The sequence below is a fragment of the Silurus aristotelis genome (assembly GCF_946808225.1).
Source record: "Silurus aristotelis genome assembly, chromosome: 28".
NCBI lineage: Eukaryota > Metazoa > Chordata > Actinopteri > Siluriformes > Siluridae > Silurus > Silurus aristotelis.
Window position 1 is genome coordinate 5,611,794 of NC_139601.1, and position 23,092 is coordinate 5,634,885.

At 39.5% G+C, this 23,092-nt stretch overlaps 1 protein-coding gene across 2 annotated transcripts; it reads left to right on the forward strand.

The window, feature by feature from the left end:
* Positions 1-801: 801 nt before the first annotated feature.
* Positions 802-22,345, forward strand: mapk14b (mitogen-activated protein kinase 14b). Of its 2 annotated transcripts, none has more exons than XM_083534251.1 (12): positions 802-1,250; positions 5,312-5,441; positions 7,544-7,602; positions 12,271-12,382; positions 14,922-14,951; positions 15,279-15,326; positions 15,507-15,621; positions 15,837-15,908; positions 18,085-18,164; positions 19,464-19,542; positions 19,618-19,791; positions 20,335-22,345. In XM_083534251.1, the coding sequence occupies exons 1-12, from the start codon at positions 1,132-1,134 to the stop codon at positions 20,400-20,402; spliced, it is 1,086 nt and encodes a 361-aa protein (XP_083390377.1). In that variant the 5' UTR covers positions 802-1,131; the 3' UTR covers positions 20,403-22,345. The 2 variants fall into 2 exon arrangements, with proteins under 2 accessions (XP_083390377.1, XP_083390378.1); XM_083534252.1 differs by lacking the exon at positions 18,085-18,164 and adding an exon at positions 17,379-17,458 and having other exon boundaries at positions 831-1,250.
* Positions 22,346-23,092: the final 747 nt, after the last annotated feature.

Consider the following 23,092-nt stretch of genomic DNA (forward strand, 5'->3'; position numbering starts at 1 on the left):
ACAGCATCTATACTGTTCACGTTCATACGCACACACCCAATCCACGCGAGACCTGAGAAAATCGCGTGCGCACTCACGCCATGACGACGAACAAGGCGGACGCGTGCAGCATTCAAGAACGCGAAGTGTTTACAAATGTTTGGAAACAAAAGTGTAAAAAAAAAATAGCATTGCTTGTTCACTTTGAAGACACTTGAAATATTTTTTTTATTTTAAATGATATAATTTTTTTTTGTGTGTAGTATATGCTTTGTGCAAAATACATAAATAGAAAGAAACAAACAAATACATCAATTAATAAAGCAAGTTAATATTTCTAAATACTGAGGTAACTGGTGGCTTTAAAATCTCTCTCTTTTTTTTTTTTTACATTTTAAATAATTTGATTGTATATGCTACAACCAAGCACTTTTTTCTTATCTTATTATTTCCTTATTTTCATTTAATTTATAATATAATAAAATGTAGCAATACTTTTTTTGTACTGTGTTGTAAAAGGTTAATGTTAACAATGATATATATATATATATATATAAAAACAACACATACAATTATATAGAAGTATATATTTTAATGCATGTTTCGAAAAAATGTTTGTACTTTTCAAAAAGAGACACAATTAAATATTAAACTAAACAATTCAGGTAATGTTTCGATATTATATAATAGAATAATATTGAGAGGTGCATTAAGAGGCCGATTAGTGTAACATAGTGTAACATCTATCAAGCTATAAAAGCATGAAATAAAACAGAACTGTTGAAAACGGTTATGAACACTTGGTTTGGTGCAGCTTATTGAACGCGGCACGGAATGAGGTAAAATAATTATCCTCGAGCGAGCAGCTCAGTCCGAGAACACACGCGCAGCAACTTGGCGGCGCGAGCGCAAAAGATTGCGAGAGAGCGAGCGAGAGAGAGTGAGTGTGTGTATGTGTGTGTACGCGTGTATGCGCGCAACCTCAAACTGCACCTGCAGATCCATGCACTGAGGTTGCTTTTCGGACGTTTTTGTTTGTTGTTCTTGGTTTTTTTGGAGCTTTCGTTTCCTTTGGAGAGAAGGAGCAGAAGTTTTTCAGCCGGACTGAGCTCGCGCTGTTGGGGCAGGAAAGGGGGCCGAGGATCGGCAGGAATGTCCCAGAAGCAGAGACCCGTTTTCTACCGACAGGAGCTTAATAAAACCATCTGGGAGGTACCTGAGAGGTACCAGAACCTCGCTCCGGTCGGTTCGGGCGCTTATGGATCCGTGTGGTGGGTATTACATCAGGCTGTTTTTTCCTTTGGTGCTCGAGCTTTGCACCACTAACCCTTGGTTGCGCGTGCACGTTTGCTGAAAAGTTCCTAGATCTTGTGCATAAACCAAAACAGGGGCTTTTACGAAAATCTTCGAGATATTTGAACATGCATGCAACATATTGATCTTCACTCTTTTTATTGTGCATGCCTGTCCCCAGGAATCTTTTGATCTCCTGTTTTCATGTTATATCTGTTTTGTTTGGAGAAGATGCACAAGTTTTATAGTGTGAACCCTTTCAAAAAAAAAGTCCAGGTTTGTGTGCCATTTGGTGGGCATGGTGGTAAGACACATGCTCTGTAGTTTTCTTGGTGGACATGATGATGTCACCCGGCGTGCCTCTGACTCACACTTCCAGGATTAGGTGGTCTCCTCAATGCTGCTTTAGTGACTCATGCTGGATGGGGGCTTCCATCCCATTAGGGAAGTGTGATATATTACCAGGCAAAAAAAAAAACAAAATCTGTGATCCCTGACCTGTGAACTGCAGGATCTGTAATCATCAGCTGGAAATATCATCTGTGGGTGTTTGCATGAATGCAGATTTTTATTTCATTCTGAAATCTCATAGAAATTCATCAGCGTCCTAGTTGTAATGGCAAATTGCTTTTGGGTTGTGCATTTGTGTTTGGGGTGTTTTATTCCTTGCGATTTGTGCAAAATATATTTGCCTCGTCCCCCAATCATATTTGAAGGCTCAGGTTATTTTTTTGGTGTGTATATCGATTCTGTAAATCTCCTCAGAGGCCAGAGATGGATTTAAAAATCATATATTGCTGCTTAAAGGCACGGTTTGAGCTCTGTCTCATTCTGCATGTGTGATGAGCAGGGTTTTGGTCCGTTTATTGGTCTTTGGAGTGTGGAAAAAAGTTTGTGTTACAATGTAGCTCTTGTGTGGATGTGGACCGCAAGGTTTATGTTCAGATATTAGGAATCTCTTGTGTTCCACCCATCCAAAGTATCAGGCTGGGATTAGAAATGCAAGAGCGTCTTGTTCCAGCGCGCTCGACTCGGAGCATAAATAGATCACTGTGCTCTGCTATATAAATGCCAGCTTGGTGGACTGGTCTCTATGGCTGTGTTCATGATTCGGTCCTTTCACTTGCTCGAGTTTTATAGTCTTTGCGAAGCCACCTGCAAAATATATGCTACCTTGTGTAAACCCCTAAGGGACCTTTTTTTTTTTTTTTTTTTTTAAGCATCATCTGCTCTTGTGTTCTCATTCGGTGGGCAAAGGTGTGGTTTTGTTTGCCTGGGGGTTTTTTTTGTTTTGTTTTGTTTTTTTCCCCCCAGACGAGCTGAAAAGGAAAATTGTGTGCTGTTGTAGGTAGTTCCTCTCAGACCCTGTTGTGGAGATCACGCATGCGTAGAGAGCAAAGTGTGCCATGACACGCTTTTCACTTCCTGGATGGCGTGAAACTTTTGGAATGCTTTCCGAGCGCAGGCGTAGGAGATGTGGGCCCAGGTACAGGTGTGTTCACAAATCTGGGTTGAACCGAAAACATCTTGCACAAACAAAACAAGTAGCGCAGTTTATTCGCAGTGTGCGAATCACTTTCTAAATCACATTTCTGAAGTAAAGCTCATATGCAGGATACTTTGAGCATTTTTCAGTGCTGACTGTTTGCTCTCACTTAACCACAGTCTTTCTGGATCTGGCACCAGCAGGCAGGAAATTCGGCATTAATGCTACTCGTGTTCAGGGGCCAAGCCATCTGGCTGTATGTGTGCTGTCGTTCGCAGGAAGATCAGGGGATTTTTTTTTTTTTTTTAGACTTTGTTCTTTCTCAGCTTGTTGGTCTCTGAAGTACACTGGGAGTTTAGTCATACTTTTTTTTGCATCTTGTTGTGAGCTGAATGGTCTAATGTACAAAGTCCCTCTCATTTGCTGCAACAATCTTAACAGAAGCTGGAACAAGCCCTTCATTTGCATTGGTCACATAGTTTAATTGACTGGTACTGCATAGATAGCATGTTCCTGACCTCTTTGTCTCCTGTGCCTAGATAAGGAAATGGGAGCTGTCCCTCCAGCCCTGGTGGTTTCCCAACTTTCACAATCTTTAACCTGAGTCACAGTTTCCAAACTGTTTGTGCACAGATGGTATATGTCATATGCCTGGCATGTCTAACAAAAATCTTCGGACGATGTTTTAACAGCGCAGGCTTGCGTTCAGCGCACACGCTCATGCTTTTAAGTAAGTGTGTTTGAGTGGGATTTCGGCTGAGCAACGAGGCTGAGTCACATTTACTCTTATATAAGGTGTAAAGAGGATGGCAGGGGGCAGCAAAATAAGACTTTGCTGACTCTGCGGGTACACAAAGATTTATCTTTTACTATTCAAATAAATAGAAACGCGTTTGGAATGAGTTGGAATCAACACCCTTGCTGTATTTATGTTGATCATGTGATCAGTGATGCATTACTTCCTGAAAAATGTTTGTGTGTGTGTATGGAAATAAAAAAAACATTTCGGGTCTTGCTGTTCCAGGAAAATAATTAACAAAGGTGTGGTGCAAAGTGGTCCGATATTAAGCAGATTTTTTTCATGTGACGCCGAAGCCAATATTGGCACACAGTGAAGCATGTCATTCCCCATTTTACCACAGTGCATATACATTTTACTGTTGCACAACATCCGAGTCTTCCTCTGATGTTGTCATCGTGATGTTGTCACTACCTGTTACCACTTTCATTGGCAACTATAAGCAGTCATCCCTTCACCGCCCTTAATACCCCGACTCCCCCCTCAGAAATGTCCCTGTGAAAGTTGACACTAAAACCATTAGTAATGCACTCGTTTCAATTCTTATAATGCGCCCAGAAGAGCTGCTGCAATGAAATAATCCTGAAGTCTCCAACACTTTCTCTTGTAGCCGTTCAAATAAGTTTATCAGCATGAGTGACCGTGTGGTGCACTGTATTCTTTGGGCACTGCTAATGGTGCCTGTACCTTTTTGTTTTGTCCATCTGTACAAGCTTGGCCTAGATTCGCTTCCTGGAATCTTTATTGACTCCCATTTCAGAGCACGCCGGAGCAAAGTGCTATTGTAGCCGTCAAGTCATTGTTCACACATAAGATCACACACGAACGGCTTTTGTATGGATTCCACAAACAATTAACAAGAATATCATTCCTCAGTAAAGGAAATTCACATAAATGGTAGACGTCAGAGCTCGAAAGTGTCCAGACCATTAAAATAGACCAATATGTAATTTGTTTAAAGGTGAACTTTTTTCTTATTCTGAGTAGCCCAAACTAATCCCAGTACTTTTTTTTTTCTCAGTACTTTAACTGCAACTCCCAAAAAATAGGGCCATGTTCACTATTTCTATTACATATCCCATATAAGTAACTCGTCCTTGCGCTTCTGCCACTTTTGCATCTGCCACTTCAGCAGTTTTCTGACCACTGACAAGTTCTGAAGTAAAGTTTCACACTGTGGTGGAGCCCAGGGTTATTTTATTAGCGGCTGAGACCAGATGTAAATGGTGACATGTTAAATACATTAGTTATAGTATCTTATTTTCTGAGAGAACTTTTGATGCTTCTGACTGATCTGTACAATAGCGTACAAAAAGTCCTTGTAAAATCTGTGCTTTGAGGTTAAACGGATCGTCAGGGTGGTGTTTTCCCACAGATTTGAAATGCCTTTTAAAATCTGCCTAAAACGTCTGGTCTTTAGCCGAAATAACGAGAAAATATGGCCAAATGCTCCTTTTACTTAGCTTCCCTCAAATTTAGACAGGAAGGAATTAATCTAGATAGAATTATAGATGCTTTAAAATGACCTGATTTAGGATTCCTATCTCACCTTATTTGCTAAAGGATCTTTCTAAATGTTCTCCACTAACCCCTGTCCTTAGCAGGAAATTTTTGTAAATTCTGACTATTAGTAATGCCTAATCTTTTTTTACCCGTCCCGAAAAATGGCTTAGTCCCCAGGGCGCCCAATAAATTGTTTGCTCGTCCTGATTTGTGACCGATAAGGCCGGTGATTATTGTGTTCTCCTCTGTAGCTCGGCGTATGACGTAAAGACGGGCCTGAAGGTCGCTGTGAAGAAGCTGTCGCGACCTTTCCAGTCCATCATCCACGCCAAGCGCACCTACAGAGAGCTGCGGCTGCTCAAGCACATGAAGCACGAGAACGTGAGTTCAACTACACAACGACACACTTTACACACAGCCAGAGTTTAAAATACCACGATACCATGACTTTTACTTAACTTCGATCGCCATCTGAGTGTTGTCTTCTTTAACCACACCCACAAAACCACCTAAACACAAACATCCTCCGTTTAAAGACGCTGTGAACCCCGACTTCTTCTTAGTGTGCATTTCTTATGCAAAACTATCGATCACTATCTCGTGTTTTGCAGATTGTGAGTGTAAATATCAGAGTTAGCAAGAACACATTACAGATTGCTTAATAATTATACAGTAGCTTGTTGTCGAATTAAATAGATCTGTGGCTTGATGGGGAAAACCAGAAAATCCTGAGCTACACTCATAATTTCACGGTTTATTATGTAATTTCTTTGCACTAATTTTGTTTGGATTATAGAACCATTTGCAGGTTTTTTTTGTGAATCTCAAATTCAGTTACAGATTTACTTCTGACTAACACTGGAGACTAAATCAAAAAAATAATTCTCAACATGGAAGATATTATCAACATCACCCAGCATACACGAGAGTTTGTGTAAGATGTTGTTTTAGAAAGTTTGTGAAAAGCAGAGCTATTGACTATAGAGCTGCTGTTACAGCAAATGAATCAATACCTTGGAGAATTCAGCAGCACTTTTGGTGTAATCTACTTTAGCCATTATCTTGCAAGCGATCTAGATTTGCATTGTGGCATTCGGGACTTTTCTTCAGTAGTCTGCGTAAGAGCATTATCTACACAGGAATGACAGAAAGGTGAAGTATGAAAGAGATTAAAAGAAGAAACAGTGATGCATAAATCGGGCATTCAGCCAGCAACGAGTACCGACGCTCTTCCTGAGTGCTGCTCGGTTTGTGTGCTTGCATTTTTAAAAACAAGCCTTTTCTTTTAACCATTAGGGTTGGTGTCATTGCGTGGGTGAGACACTGTGGTGGGCCTCAGCCACACACACACACGCGCACGCACACATTTACACTCTGACACATCCTGCCTTTTATTTTGCCCATATCAGCTTTTTGATATTAGCTTAAAAATCACTAAGCTTGCTTTAAAAAAAAAAAAAAAAAAAAAAAAAAAAAAAGAAATAAATAAAAACCCCTCATTCTTATCACTGCTGTAACGGCTGGCAACTAATTCACCCATGACCTGACTGCTGCTCGATGTTCTAGTGTAACCCGAGCAGATTTGTCATTATGGAGCAGCTTTGTGATTCAGACAGTCACAGGGTGCATGGAGAGGGGTTCCCACTCGTGCCAAGCCCAGAAAAGCATGGGCGACTTATTCATGTGACGATGTATCACAGCTGCAGTAACCAGGGTGATCTCAGAAGCTGCTCAGCAAGAGATCGTAAAAAAGGGGGTGGACTCTCAAGCAGCTAAGGTTTCACCCTATTTTCAGGAGATTAAGAGCATTTGGTCCATAAGAGTCTAGGAGTGGCTGTGGCACAATCGAGGGTGTCGGACTATATTCAAGAAAAGAGTTTGCGCCACATTGGTTCAAACGACACAGATAAAGTAGTTGCACTTTTAGAAAGGTTTCCCCCCACTAACTTTTCAGGCCTATTCAGACCAGGTGTGAACACCTGTTCATCTGATAAAGGGTGCTGAACAGATGGGAATGTGCCTATTGAAACCCTGTTTAAATTAGTCAGGAACAAACCTAGCTGTATAACATATCTACTGAATGTTCTGACAGTTTGCTGCCTCTGGATACTCACACAGTCAAGAGATTGGTTTTAGACACACGAAAGGTGAAGAAATCGGAATATTTTGCTTTTACAGGTAGTTTTTTAAGTCGGATGTTTTTTTTTTTGTTGTTTTTTTTTGCTCATTAATGATTTATAATTTGACGACTCCGCCACACACATTCTTTGGTTAAAAGAATGATTTTGTACAACCCTTCGCACTGAGCACTTAATTAGAAGATTAAAAGTGCTGATTTAAAGCTGGGATTCTTCTTGAAAACACACGATTGTTTCTAAATGTAAATTTCAGTTGTGCCCTTGTGTGAGAATTTGTTTGTTCTAGCATCTGCTTCCTAAACACACTGCTGCATGCAGACTGATTTTTGTTGCGTTTCTTTGCAGGTGATTGGCCTGTTGGATGTGTTCACTCCTGCCACCACTCTTGAGGAATTTACAGATGTGTGAGTAAATGGTTGTTTTGTTTTGTTTTTTCTTTTGTGTTACCGCCTTGATTTCATCAGCCTCTCTTGCAGTTTTGCAGATCAATCAGACAGAAATGTCTCTTTGATGCATTTTGCATGGTGTAACATTCAGGTTTTTAATTAAAATAAAAATGAAATAAGAGACAGAGATAGAAGGGGGAGGGGGTGTCGGCTAAAAGGCACTATTATGGAGCACGCTCTACATCCTGAGCTGGGCAAACGCTTTTTTTTTTAGGTCAGCCGTTTATCTTTTTCTGTCACATGTGCAATCTTGTGCACACGTTCTGCATTTCACTCTTTTGTTAGAGCTTGGAGTGTGGGAAATTTTCACAACTGACAAAGTAGCCTTGTGCATGCTGCAGAATCAGACTCGAGGCAGAAGGCAGTGTGAAAGCAGGTTGAATGGAACGTGCGTGTGTGTTGGGGGGGGCTGGTTACCAGGCAGAACAGTGAGAGGAGGTCCGTTTTGGTGGGAAGGAGAATTGCACATGATAGGATATCGCTTCCCGATTGGCTATTGCTCTTTTTAGCAAGTGCGTATCTGTCTTTTCATGCATGGTCAACAGGGAGCTTATGACACACACACACACACACACACACTTATTGCAACTGTGAAAAATGCACTAGCAGCACTTTCATGTGCTTGTTGACAATATGCACAAACCCCTTCACTGTTTCAATCAGAAGTGTGTGTGTGTGTGTGTGTGTGTGTGTGTGTGTGTGTGTGTGTGTGTGTGTTTAAGAGCAGTGTGACCATCTGAAGAGATTAGAGCACACACGTGCTGGGAATAGCCACAGTTCCTATGGCAACAGGCCTTCGCCTCTTTATGCATAGTGTTTGAACGTGCACTAACCTGCAGCTTTCTAAACCTGATGCACAGAAAACGTGCGTCAGCGAGAGGGAGAGAAAGAAAAGAGGGAATTAGAGACAGACAGGTGGACAGACCTCATCAGACATTGAAGTATGAGATGACAATAAGACAATATTGATAATAATCATACTTGACTACCTTATTCCATTCAAGGTACCATAAGTATTATACAAGGGCAGTGCAGATCACTGTTGCTCAACAGGGTCCAGAATGCAGGACAAGAAGATTGTCTCAATTTCTAGTCACTTTTTTTGTTCTTTGTGAAGATTTCCCCTTATGTTGCTTCACTGCCCTAGCACATTTTTTGAAATGCAGATGTTGTGAAAGTATGCACAGGAGGCTAGCAACGTGGCAGAATGTGTAATCTTGTGTAGTTTCTACAAAAACATTCCCTATTTTCATGCACCATTCAATACCACAGTCTTCATTTGCACCAGACAAGGGATTTATTGGAATAACGCGGTGACTGACAGTACAGGAAGTAACCCAATTACAGATTTCTGCATACTGTTTGCAGTTTAAGATGATGCATGGAGTTAGAAATTAAAATTTGTAGTACGGTAATGATTCATCACTGAGCACAGGGGCGAGTAAAATTCCTTAATTACTTCCTGAATCACAAAACTCTTCACAACCTCGGGATAAAGTCTGTTTCTTTTAGATCATCCAAATGTTCAGAGGTTTTATACTCACTAACAGGATGGCACAGTTCTCTTAGGGTGGCAGTGAGGCGGCAGGTCAGTAGGTCTTGCGGGCAAGTGCTTTAGCTCGTGCTTCCACGAGCTCAAATTATGACTCGGCAGATTTCCACTTTTAACAACAGCGTACTACGAAAGTGACGGAATGTGTTTCTGTTTTGATTGGTTTCAAAGAATGCATACAGAATGTTTTCTCTTTGTGGTGAGAATCAAGCTGAGGGAATGTTAATGGCCATCGGGGTGGGGGTGGGGGTGGGGGGGGGCTTCTTTATGAATATTGATGACTCTGGTTTTAAGAATAATTCATGCTTTTCTGAAAGAAAATAATCGCCTCTGTTTTTATAGACACACTTTGTAGCCAGTAAATCGCTGCCTCAACTCTGTGTTGTGTTAATAACACCCTTGCTGCGTCATTAACATTAAATTCACTTGTTAAAGCGTGAAAGAGGCTCGAGGCTCAGCTCAACACGTCGCTTGATTTAAACAACGTTCGGGTTACTAACGGGTTTTGCATTAGTACATAACATGCTGTCCACTTATGTAGGTCAGCGTTTTGTTAGCAGGATAGATGTGACCTAATAGAAGAAGAGGAGGAAGAAATATATTTTATTTATTTAAATTTATCTTACATATGCACAATACAACATTCTTTTTATTCTTTGCGTATCAAAGTTTGTTGGGATCTGTTGGGATTTGTCAGCTATTATTATTATTCCGGTTTAAAATAAACTGTATTTTACAAATACAGATATGAATAGGTCTTGTATCAGCTGCTTGATCCTGCATGATGGCATTTTGTTTTACTTTCATTTCGTAGTTATGAGCTGGAAGAAGGCTACAATGAAGAAAGGCTCAGCACGGCGCTTCAATTAAAACTTGAATGATGTTTGAATGATAAAACCTGTCAAATTGAACAACTTTCTAATTATTTTAATGCACTGGAAAACCCACACATATTTCACACAGTTCTAAATTTGGGGTCAAATACCAGCCCATCTGGTGGATAGTGAACAATATGGAAACCACAATTGACCAGCTCCTGTTGAATGTGGAGCGCTACAAGCCGACTGCTTTCTAAAAAAGGCATGCTTTTTTAAAAAAAGACATGTTTCCCCTAAAGCTTAGCACTGCCGTCTTTTGGGACGGTGGGAAAAATTCCTGGCAGCGACTATGGGAAACTCCTACGTGGGAATTCATTGGGAATTTCCTCAGTGCACTTTGGATGGTTTACTATTTTTATAGATAATGATCTTATTTGCTTGTACTGTGGATGTTTCTTTGCCAGATTTAAATGCCAGAAACTTGAAAGTTTGTTCAGGTTTTGTGTGTGTGTGTGTGTGTGTGTGTGTGTGTGTGTGTGTGTGTGTGTGTGTGTGTGTGTGTGTGTGTGTGTGTGTGTGTGTGTGTTTTTTATTTAATTTTTTTATTTAATTAAATTTTTTCAGTGCACACACACACGCACACATTCTACTTTATGTTCTAACCAGTACAGATCCAGAGCAGTTTGTCCTTTATGCTTGCAGTTCACTAGGATGAAGGGTATTTGACACCATGACCACACACACACACCCATAATAAGAGACAAGAGCCACACTGTGGAGTCGGGTTTGGCTGTGCAGTGAATAGACACATGCTCGCTTCTTAAATGCAAGAACACACACGCACAAGCACGCGCACGCGCACGCCATCACGCTGGACCTTTCCTTTCGCACTCTTCCGCCTGCATGTGTGTAATACCATGGAGACAGAGTTAAGAATACTCCAAGAGGGGCAAAGCGTCCAGAGCTTAATTTAGAAAGACCTTCATATTGTGTGGACACGAGTGTGTTTGCGCACTCTGCAGGCCGGACAGCAGCCCCTTAGAAAACAATGTTGCTGTGTGTGTGTGTGTTTGCACAATTTTTGCAGTGACTCTTTGAGCTGAAAAGCAGATCTTACTTGTTTAGGTTAAAGCTCAGCATTTGTAACACTACTCTGGAACTGGTTCTTATGATTCTTATCACAGGACAAACGCTCCTGGCACCCCTTTGGCAGGCGGCCAAACACGTCCCCGCACTGCCGCTGATACGCTCGGCTGTGTGTCGATCACTCTCATGGCCTGCCTCCCTTGGAGCTATTTGTAGAAGTGTTCTAAAAACAAGTCCGTCACTGAGAAAGTGCCCTACCACATGTTTTTGATCACTAGAAATTTGTTGTTTTGACGATCTAGTGGTGTAGCTACTGCACGAGAGGATCACATAATACACAATGTCACTTGGTCAAATCCCAGGCAATGCATGCCTGATGTGAAAAAAAATCTTTTTTGCAAAAATAGCCATTGTTGGGGATTTTGCACTACTTTCTACAACAAGAAAGAACTACAGGATGCACTAGGATGTATAGTAAATTTTAATTAGTGAGACACTTGCAGCTTGTCTTTTCTGCAGAGAACTGTAGGTATAGTTGTCTAGTTGTGCCGTTTTTTTGTTTTACTTTTTGCTCTAACAACCGTTTGTCTATGAAATGCTAATTCATTATTCTTATTCTGTGTACATTTTTCTCTCACTCTCCCACAACATAGATCCTCAATAGAGCCGGATTCAGAGGTCTTCTGCACATGACAGAAGAAGAATTTGATTTCTTCTCGGAATCTTATCAGCGTTTGCTCAATTCTTGCTATATGTAATAAAAAGGCTGGCACTATAGATAAGTCACAGAGAATTTCCAACAAAAATGAAACTATTCTCAAACAGTCCCCAATATGAGTGAAGGAACATCATGCTGCAAACCATGCGTTATTGTTGCACACTGAGTTGAGCATTTTGCCTCGTCTAGCGCACCTGGAACACAATGATCATATTGCAGGAAAAATTGTGATATTTCTCAGATCTGGCTTTTTCATAATGGGCAAAGTCATGTTGAGTGACTTTTTGTCAAATGTACCATTATGCAATTGCAGCAAACCACAGCTCAAACCCTGAAATTAAGTCATTTGAATGTCAAAAAGGTGATGAAGTCACCGTTCTTACCTGTTATTAACTGTTTAATATGTGTCATCGGTCTGTTATTGACTCAGTGTGGTTTCTCTTGAATCCCAGGTACCTGGTGACTCATCTAATGGGCGCTGACCTCAACAACATCGTCAAATGCCAGAAGCTAACAGACGACCATGTGCAGTTCCTTATTTATCAAATTTTGCGTGGCCTAAAGGTCAGTTTCTTTTTCTTTATTCTTCTTTGTGGTAGTAGTGCAGTAGTGTTATCCCTTTGCATGTCATGCATCTTAAACTTTCAAGAGAAGCAAATATAAATAACAAGCAACACATTTTCATTTACATAATTAAACTGTTTGCAAACTATACACTGGTTACAAGTGTTTTAAAACTATGAAACAAAAAAACATTCAAATCATATATTCTCTTGCTACCGTAAGCTTTGCTAGTTAAATACTTTCTTGATGTCTAGCATGTTTGTTCGTTTTGTTTTCGTGTTCTAGCTAGCATAGCTATGGAACTGTAAATGATTTTGTCATTAACTAGCTTGATGGAAACAGTTTCTGTTATGATTTTCCAATAGCCTGTGGAGAACTATTAGTCTTATTAGTGTGTTATCCAAATAATAGCATGTGGGAATACGTCAGACATGGCATAGGAATTGCAGTGAGCTATTTTATCATCTTTTTTTTAGATATTTGACGAAACCGGATAAAGCGGCAAGTTAGCTGTTTTACCTGCAATGTAGCCAGTATAGTCACAGAGCTACAAACACGAAATTAGCGTTAAACTGCCTGTTTAGACATCTATAAATGTGAATTATATTCAGATTTTACAGTGAGAGAACTCCAGGAATAGGTTTGATAATCCCTGCATTATAGGTGTTTATTTTCTGAGGTAATGTTTCATGTTTGGATTAAGCGGTCAATGTTTATTGTACTTAAAAACCTTGCATATCCACACCTAGTATGCAGAGGAGGCCTTACGATCAATAATATAAAATAAAATCTTTAGCTAGCTCTTGGAGTCTTTTTTTTTGGTGCAACACTTTTATTTACACTCAATTAGTGAAGGGCTAATTTAATTGTTCTAAAGGTTGTACCTTGACAGATGGTTTACGTAGCTTGTAGGTGGACTGTTGTTTGCTAGCAACCTGTAGCTCATTTATGAGGGCCTTCCTGTTTTTAAAACACTGTAGCAAACTTATTATTTATGTGGTGTCAGACAAGCTCATTTTTGTAGTGTTTTCCAAATACATACCTATATATAACCTGGCTGCATTTAGATAAAGATCTAACAGACCTCGTCTATTATCAGCTGTAAATAAGAGGTTTTCAGAAAGCTCAATTCTATGTAATGAGTATAAGAATGTTTTGATCCCTAACCATACCTTGTTTAAGTTTTTGGATATCTAGCTTGCTAGAATTGGAAATATGTAGGAAAAAATTTAACCAGTATGGGAAACAATACACTTTGGATGTAACTGAAGAGTTATTTAGGAGTCCAGAGTTTAGTTAACCAGTTTCATGCTCTCTTTTTGGACAAAACTTTAACTACATTACAAAGAGCAGATTCTCAAGCACTCCCCCACAAGCAGTACTGTTTTGTGAATATGGGAAAAATCAAAGCCTTAACTTGTGTGTATATGTTGATTTTGTAAGACCAAAATCAGGATTTTAAAAGCATCAGCTGGAAAATAGCTAGGAAGTGAGTGCTTTTAGCATGTAGTTTTAATAAATAGTTTTAGTCGCTATTTCATACTCGTTCCATTGACTGACAACAGGAAGTATGTAAATGTGAACAGCTTTATTGGTAATTCGCCAGTACTAAAATGCAGTATGTGAGCACAGAGTTTAGGAGAAAAGCAAACTGAAGTAAAGTGCTGGCAGAATGCAAATACTATCTACTGACCTCACGGCTTTGCTAATTAGTACCTGATCTAATTTAGCAACTTTCAAAGCAGGCTTTAGCCTTTTTTATTGAAAGTAGTTTCCAACAAGTGTGTGTTTATATAGTGCAAGGCATATTGTTCTGCATGCTTTAGCTTTAATTTTTTCCATATACTTCATGCATTGAAGTAAATATAAAGTTTTACTAGTGCAAAAAGGAGTTTCCTGTGAACAGCCTTAAGCTAGCACTTATCTGGGGCAGGGGCTAATTCACTTCAGCACAAAAGTTCACTCGGATCCTAATATAGAACTCGCCGAGGCTGTTTCCTCTGATGTTTTGTAATATTGTCCTATTCGAAATTAAATTCTGAAATATTGCAAAAACAATCTCTGCTTGCTCGGCAGTAATTGTAGTCAGAGGGCATTTGGTGTATATGCACTGGTAACTGAAATAAGTTATATGTATTATACAGCACAAAGTTTGACCTTCGGGACATAGATTGTATCTGAAATGAGTTTTAATTCCACCTTGGTGACACGTCATGGTGCATTTCTGTTTCTGAATAAATATCAAAGACCAGTGGCAGGTTATTGTTTAGTCTATGTGTTAAAAACCTGGGGGAAAAAAATTCCTGATTTAAGAAGATAACGTGTAGACACATCTAGTGTGATCCAGACAGCACCCATTTATTTTTAATACACATTCAAAACATTGGCATGTATTATGTTTTGTATATCTTGGTGTATTTGTCATCTCCCTAACAAATGATTTATTAATCTGAGGGTAAAGTAAGCGTGACATTTTTTACTTATTAGCAGAGAACTTTAATGTTCTCAGAAATTCACTGTCTTTTTTTTCTCCTTTTAGTACATTCATTCAGCAGACATCATCCACAGAGTAAGTGAACACTCCTTTTTTTTTTTTTTTTTTTTTTTTTTTTTTCACCTCATCTTTTTTCCTTGTCTTGTTTTTCTTTTGAGATAACCATTAAAAAGCACTGGTTGTTCCCTGAGAACTGCATGCTGTGTAATATTCACTTCATGTACACGGGGCCTTTTTGGCTTTTGTCATTATTTTGGAGCAGCGATTTTATTACCGCCCGTGCCGTGGCTTGTTTGGGAAGTGCTTCTGGCACCACTGAATCTGTAAACAAGGTTTTATGATCCATAACTATGGCAATTACACACTGTTTCAATAATATATATATTTTTTATTCCCCTGCAGGACCTGAAGCCCAGTAACCTAGCCGTGAATGAAGACTGTGAGCTTAAGGTCAGGAGGGATGTGTTATCTCGGAACGCTTTACTTATTGTTTGTTGTGTAACCACTAACCTGCGATCAACAGCATCGTTTATAGTGCAGCTAACAGATGGCGATATGAGATGTAATTGAATGTGCTGATGAGTCCATGCCGTTTTATGACCGTTTCATTTCCTTCCTTTTTGTGCTCAGATCCTGGACTTTGGCCTGGCGAGACATACAGACGACGAGATGACGGGATATGTGGCGACGCGATGGTATCGTGCTCCTGAGATCATGCTCAACTGGATGCACTACAACATGACAGGTTTCAGGCTTTCTGAATTTTTTTAATTTTTAAATGTTTATAATGTTGTTTCATTTTGGTACTAATGCCATTTTTTAGTTGGGGGGGGGGGGGTCATTATGCAATCTCCCTGTAATTGATACTTCGGGCACAGTGTGTGTGGGACAAACACGGCAGATGTCTTGAGTATTCCTGATAGTATAAATGATTGTGTTTGTCTTTATGCTGTGTTGCAGTGGACATCTGGTCTGTGGGCTGCATCATGGCCGAGCTTCTCACTGGACGGACTCTGTTTCCTGGCACTGATCGTATCCTTCCCACCCCTAACAAACCTGCCTGCTTTCAGGAAAAGCTGTTAGTGAGGCGTTAATTGATCTTTTGGCTGCCAAGACTTCACTTTACACAGATGAGGGCTTTGGGTTTGTTTTTTGTTTTTTTCTCCTGTATAAATGCAGCCGGAGTCTGTGATTTTTCTACGGGCAGTTAATGGCTTTTATAGAACACATTTAGCTAAAGCCGGCAGCTCTGTTCCAAGGGCCTGCTTTGGAAACATTGCCCCAATCCCTCTCTCCGTCACTCCCTTTTTGCCCAGAAGGAGTATTAAAAAAAAAAAAAGCACAATCCCTTGCAGCAACTCACTGGGCCTGTTTGTCTTCACAACTGTGAACTTTGCTTGTACTTTTGTACATACACTCCCAGGCTTACCTTGAAACCAGTCCATACATGCCACACCATGAGTATCAACACATAGCACTAAACTCCTTATAATGTACATCTGGCTATTGGAACAAATACACACACACACAAGAAAAGAGCACACCCAACCTGCACCTGGGCTTTTTTTATTATACGAAATATTTTATGCGTGTCAACCCATGCAGGAGAATGCTCGTAGTTGATCTGAGACTAGCTATACCCCCAGTTCCAGTTGTTGTTTTTTTTTTCATTTTGAGCCTGGATTTGTTTTGATTCATCTGTGCTATGCAGTGTTTATGTAACTGCTTGTAAATTCAAGAGATTAGTTACACCCTGGTGATTGGTGAATTATGCACTTAAGCTTCATTCCACGAAATACCTGCTGTTTCCATGGATTCGAAACAGCACATACAGTTGACAAGGCCAGTCCGAACACCATCCTTCCTTACTTCTCCTTTTCACCGTTTGTTTGCATGCCGTGTGTGTTTTTCGAGTCGTGCTGAAACTAATTGCGTGCATGCCGCATCCATCATCTTTAAGCCACTGTTTATCATTTTATCACGTTTCCTTTTTCTGTCTCTCAAACAGACCTTGTTAATCGCATCCTCTCCTTCAGAGCACCTGCTTCTGGAAACATTGCCCTACGATCAGCCCTAATTTTACTCACGCCATGTGCTTCCTGTGATCACAGCCTTGCGTAACCACTGTTCTATTGTTTTGTTTTTCCAGACTTCTTCTACTTGCCATGCACATCTGGGCACATCTGATGACTTGATGACTCTGGATTCCCACTAATGCTTTCATGTATTTTTAACCCACCAATGCAAAGATACTAATAGGCTTTGATCTTGCTTTGTTCACCAACATCATATTATAATATGACTCAATGACATATAGATTGTTATATAGCTTGTTTCCGTTAATAGGTCCTTTTGTTTCTTTTTTGAGTTTATTATTTTTCAGTACAGAGTGCTTCTTTTAAATTTTTTTATTTATTCAGTTTTTTTTGCACCCTAAGGAACTCCCAACCCAATACTTTCATAGATATCCTTGCATTTTTTCCTTTATGTTGCTCCTTGAAGATATTGATCAATTGAAGCTTATCATGCTGCTCGTCGGAACCCCAGGGCCCGAGCTATTGATGAAAATATCTTCAGAGTCTGTGAGTTTTCAGTTATGCCTGAGTGTGACTCCTCTTTTACCTTCCGGCTTGGCATTTCACTCCCAGTGTGTTGCTTGAGCTCCAGCCAGCCACGCTTTATGCTTCAGTTCTTTTGCAGCATCGACTATACCCCCCCCCCCTCCCTCCAGAGCATGAATCCGTTGTCCCTAAGTCGGGTAATATAATTGTTAGGTTGTGCTGCTGCCGTACTGACACACGTGGGCATGGAATCGCTGTTGTGTGAGGTTTCATCTTCTGCACTCACAACTCTGCCTTAGGGCTCTGAAGCTGTGGTTGATCCTAAACGCTGTGCTGATCTGCAATATGTTTCGTGTTGTGTCGCAGCTCCTTGTTTTTGTTTTTCACCAAATGTTTGTTTGTCTGTAGGTGATTCATGTTCATGTGTTCATTTTCACATCTATTATCTTCCTTGTTGTATTCTTTTTCCCAGTCGTTTATCTCTCGTTACATTACAAACATCACATTTTTGTACCCTTTTTGCTTGGGAAAAGAAAAAGGTCTTCTTGCCCAACAGAAAACACACCAAAACGTACATCTGCTCGTGTTGTCAATGATAGTCTCTCACTTGCATTGCTCTTGTAAGCCCCTTGACCTGGGTGCCAAAGATATAAACCAGCTCCTGCAGATAATGCGCCTGACTGGAACTCCTCCAGCATCACTAATAAACAGGATGCCCAGCCACGAGGTAAGCAGGAACCACCACTGTCTTCTAGGCTCACATCAGAGTCCATCGATTCAGAGTGGTTCTGTTGATACTTTTTTTTTTTTTATAGACTCATTAAGGTAAGCAAAAAAAAAGAGTAAGGTATTTAGCTACCAATTCAAGAAAAGCTGTAAAACATCCACAATACGTGTTTGTGTACACCTCATACAAAACAAATAATCAAAGGCTGCTAAAGACAAAGGGCATTGCATAAACCACACTTTTTTAAAGTGCTGGAACTTTGAGTTAAATGCATTTAGGTGGGATTATGTGTCATGAAATGACATCATCTAGGTGTTTGAGCCCAAGGATCATTTTAAACTTGATGTACCACCACCATGCTTCACTGTTAGGGGTTTTCAGGATGATGGACAGCATTTAGTTTGTCTAATTGATTCCCTTACTTACCAACGCACTGAATTTTGTTGTACAGAATTTCATCATTCTATGAAAATAATTCCAATAGCTAAGTATTTCAGATGGTACAGGCTCTCCGAACAGTAGCAGAGGTAACCATTTAGCACAGAATAATACTAGTTGGTTCCCAAGAGTTTATTAATTTTTGCATATATTCTTGAATAAAATAATTTACCTGATAGTACTATGACTAGCAATGTATAAAAAGGTAGTCAAACATGAGTAAAGCTACTATGGCTAGCAACAACCTTAAATAGCTGCTCAGTACGGTCAAGTTGATAACTGGTGACTTTCGTTCATTGTCAGAAACGTTAAAATTTTCCGATAAGTTCTTGCTTTGAACATCTAACCGCACGAGCATAACTCAAGACGCTCTGTTGCTTGTTAGCATGCTGTGCTGATCTTTTGTTATTGCAGAAAGTTGTTTTTCAGACGGACATATATCCCGATTTATCCTTTATCCACTAGTCACCCCATCCCCCCCCTCTATTTCCCGCCTTCTGCCTGCTTTTTGTCTGAGTTGCGGCTCTGACCCAGTTTTTAGCAGATTTGCCAGAGCTTAGCTTTAACGCTGAGTATAAAACACTAGTGTGCACTGTTTATGCTGCTTATCTTCTTAGCGTGGCTGATAGAAAGTGGAGAATCATTTAATATTGTCTGCACTGTGGATTCCAATGGGGCAAAGAAGTGTAAAATAAAGCCTAAATTAATATCCGTTTCTTTTTTCTTTAAATGATCATTTCACAGCACATTTCCAGGGGAGACACTTGTCTGCCATTCGAAGTCTACTTTTCACTCGTAGCTAAAGCTAATACTAACTTTTATAGAAAACCATCTAAATGAATTTTGTCGTCTTTTCAACAGGCCAGAAACTACATTAATTCTTTGCCGCACATGCCAAAGAGGGACTTTGCTGATGTGTTCATTGGCGCCAACCCATTAGGTATTAGAACTCTAATCTTCTGTTATGTTTGTGGAAGCAAAAGGAAACCCTGATCACCACGATGCTTTCTTTTAGCTGTGGACCTACTGGAGAAAATGCTGGTTTTGGACACGGATACGCGTATCACGGCCTCCGAGGCGCTCGCCCATTCATACTTTGCACAGTACCACGACCCGGACGATGAGCCCGAAGCCGAGCCGTACGATCAGAGCTTCGAAAGCCGAGAGCTGGACATTGAGGAATGGAAAAGTAAGTAAATTGGATCTGTGACTGATCAGTGATAGTAGGTTTGTAATGATTTCTGACTAATGTTTACAGTGAAGTGTTTTAAAGAAAGAAGTAAAATAATTTTAGAGCTGCAAATTAAACATTACTCTTGTAAATAAATGAGATTACGCAGAAGCCTTAGTTTTGAGAAGTTCCATCAGCTGTTGTTTATCCATTCAAGAAGGCACGAATTGAATCAGTCAACGACTGTGAAATCATGATGTCATAACGTCATTAGTTTGCAGGATGAGCGTATTACCTTTTATTTTATTTTTTTATTTTTAAAATCTCTCATCCTCAACGTTACTTCAGTATCGGAATCCTCAGGGACTTCAGGTGCGAACTGTTTGTTTTGTTTCGTATTTTTCTTAATAGCTAGCTTAATGTCCTTGATTGCACGATTTGGTAGATTCGGGCAGGTAGTGTAGAATGACGATGTACTAATACATGACTGTGTAGACCTGAAAATGAAATGCAACACTGTTAAAGCAAAACAAAATAAAGCAAATTCCCCTCTGTTCTCAGGGCTGACGTACGAGGAAGTCCTGAGTTTCGAGCCACCCATGTTTGATGGAGATGAGATGGAGTCATGAGTCTATCCTTCCTTGCCTCCCAGGGTGACAGAAGCTGCCTCATAATCACATCAAGAAAATCATACACATGCATGCACAGTGTGACATTAAAGGAACAGTCTGACCCAAAAAAACAAAGCAAAAAAAAAAACCAACGCTCCTTAAATTAGCGTCATGCAAATAAACCCGTGCTAATTGGAGGCCTTCGGGTTCTGTTAGTGGTTCAGCGTAGTCACACTGCTCCTTTAAAGTACCTGTGCTATTATTCAGTCCTGGCTTCCTGATTATCAGAGACTATATACAGGTGGAGAAAAAAGACACACACGTACACACTTCTCCACGATGGACACTGAGAATGTAGAGTATTACTGAGTAATATTTTTCTCTATTGCTGTCATTGCATATGTTTCTTCCTGTCTGTTTGCCTTTTATAAACAGCATTTTAAAAACAATAGTAGAATTTTCATGAGAAATATTATTTAAATTAAGAAGAGGGGTTGGCAGTCGTATCTGTCAATGTTTTTGGCCCTGTAGATGAATTCACAACAGTATGGTTCCCTCTGTCAGCCAGTACAGTAACAATGGCGTTTTTAAATGACTCATTAGTGTTTTTAGAGCTGTAAATAAATGACACTTGTAAATAAATGTGATCATGCAGGAGCATTAGTTTTTAAGAAGTTCCGTCAGCCCTCGTTTATCCGCTGAAGGAGTCGTGAATCGAATCGTTCAATTGAAGTGAATGAGAAATCATGACGTCCTAATGTCACATGGGTTTTGCAGGATAAGCGCATTAACACTTTTTTTTTTTTTTTTTTTTTTAAATCTCTGAAGCTCAAAATTAATTCAGTATCTGAATCTTCAGGGACAGCAGACGATTTTTCTTGGGGTACAATCTTTCCAATGTGTGTTTATTGCTCTTCCAAACTGTAGAAAAGACATCTTTTAGTAGTGCTCAGAATAAGCAGAGGAATGTCTTCACTTTCTTATACACAGGATGATCGTAGGATTTTGATAATTAGAAATATGAAATTTTTTGAGAAGCATCTTTTTTTCTTTTCTTTTTTTGCGCTAACTTTTGATGAATTGTACACATGACTGCTTGTCTTACAACGTGGCTCTTTGGCCTACTGTTGTTTTTGTGCTATATCTTATTATTTATATCATTCTACACAATGTATTTAAACAGGCCTCTTCTCAGTCAGTCGAATGAATTACTTACACTGTGTGAATTGTTAAGGAAATCATAGCCGATTGCTTCTATATGATCACATCTCTGATGATGATCATCCTCCATCAGGATCCGTTTATTCCCCTTCCACAACTTCTGATTCTCATTTGCTGGTATTTTGAAAAGGTCTCGTTGCTGCTCGAGACTGTGCCGATCTGAGCCAAATTCTGAGTGTGATCCCATTTGTAGCACAGAAGACCAACTCCAGTAATGTGGGTACATCCCAAACCCTTCTGATCTAAATAGAAGAAGCTTAACAAACCTGCATACATACAAGTGGCATACAATTTTTTTAATATTCCAGTTAATGGGGTTTGGGACACAGACTTTCTTTTTTTTTTTTTTTTTTTTTTTAAACCCAATAAACCATGCCAGCATCTAACTTATTATATTAGAAATATTTGTTAAGATTATTTTGTGTGTTTTTCCATGTATAATATTAATTTCATTTTGCAATATATTGTTTTGAGCATGATTTAGCAATGTGTGAGGGAATGTAAGGCTGTTTTTGTATGTTTACAATAATTCGGTTAAAAAAATAAATAATCAGAAAAGTGAAAAATCACTCATACACCGGGTTTTTCATAACCGTGTTGCTTTCATGTGGTCTGTTTGTAATACAAAAGGAAAGGCACTTAAAATCATTTTACACAATTTGGTTCATTCATCAGTGCAAACAGCTGACAACCTGTAAACCACTGGTTAGTCTAATAAAGGCAATTATTATTTTTCAGCACGGTGAGCATCCTGTTCTTGCTTCTTTGTTTCACTAGAGTTTGTCTGGACATGCATGAAATGGACTTTTGTTTTGTTATTGTTCATGAGGAACTCTATCCCCCTCTTGCATCAGTTTGGTTTAATGCAATTTGCTTGCTTATCAAGGAAATACTGCCCCCTTCAGGTAGCTTCATTTTACCATTATACCACAGAGCTGAATTTTTAGATCTGATTTGTCTGAAGGCGTTTATTATTTTTCTATATATCTTTCTAATCTAGCTGCAAGAAAAATAACTTGTCACCTGTAGTATTTTCTTTTAAAACATTGTTTTCAAGTAAAAATCACTTTTTACAGTTTTAGTAAAATATCTACTTACTGCAAATACTGGTCAAGTTATTGAGCTTAAGAGGAAACCTGATTAAGTTACCTGTAAAAAAAAAATGGGCTCAAAACTATAACAACCAGAACGGTGAAGTTAACGCACACGTGAAACAAAGCAAGGAAGAAGCAAAGGAAATGCTCCAGCAGATAGAGCCAAGATGGTCGCTACAAGGAAATGGCCTGACAAAGTGCGAACACTCAAGCGATGAGGACAAAGCTAAACATGGAAGTATTAAACCTGAAAACATGAGACCTGGCTCACATCTAAGAAGAATGTACGGTCCTGGGTGAACAATGGGCTATGGAAACAAGGAGACAAGGTGCTAAGTCCACATTAAGGCATCCTAAAAATCGAATCTAGCTGGTGTAATCCATCATTGAGGA

What these genes read in the sequence shown, in the direction of transcription:
- mapk14b (XM_083534251.1), top strand. Translation starts at nt 1,132, where the DNA reads ATGTCCCAGAAGCAGAGACCCGTTTTCTACCGACAGGAGCTTAATAAA. An exon ending in TCTGTTTCCTGGCACTGATC is followed by an intron (nt 15,909 to 18,084) that starts GTATCCTTCCCA and finishes TGGGTGCCAAAG; the next exon opens with ATATAAACCAGCTCCTGCAG. An exon ending in GGACATTGAGGAATGGAAAA is followed by an intron (nt 19,792 to 20,334) that starts GTAAGTAAATTG and finishes CTCTGTTCTCAG; the next exon opens with GGCTGACGTACGAGGAAGTC.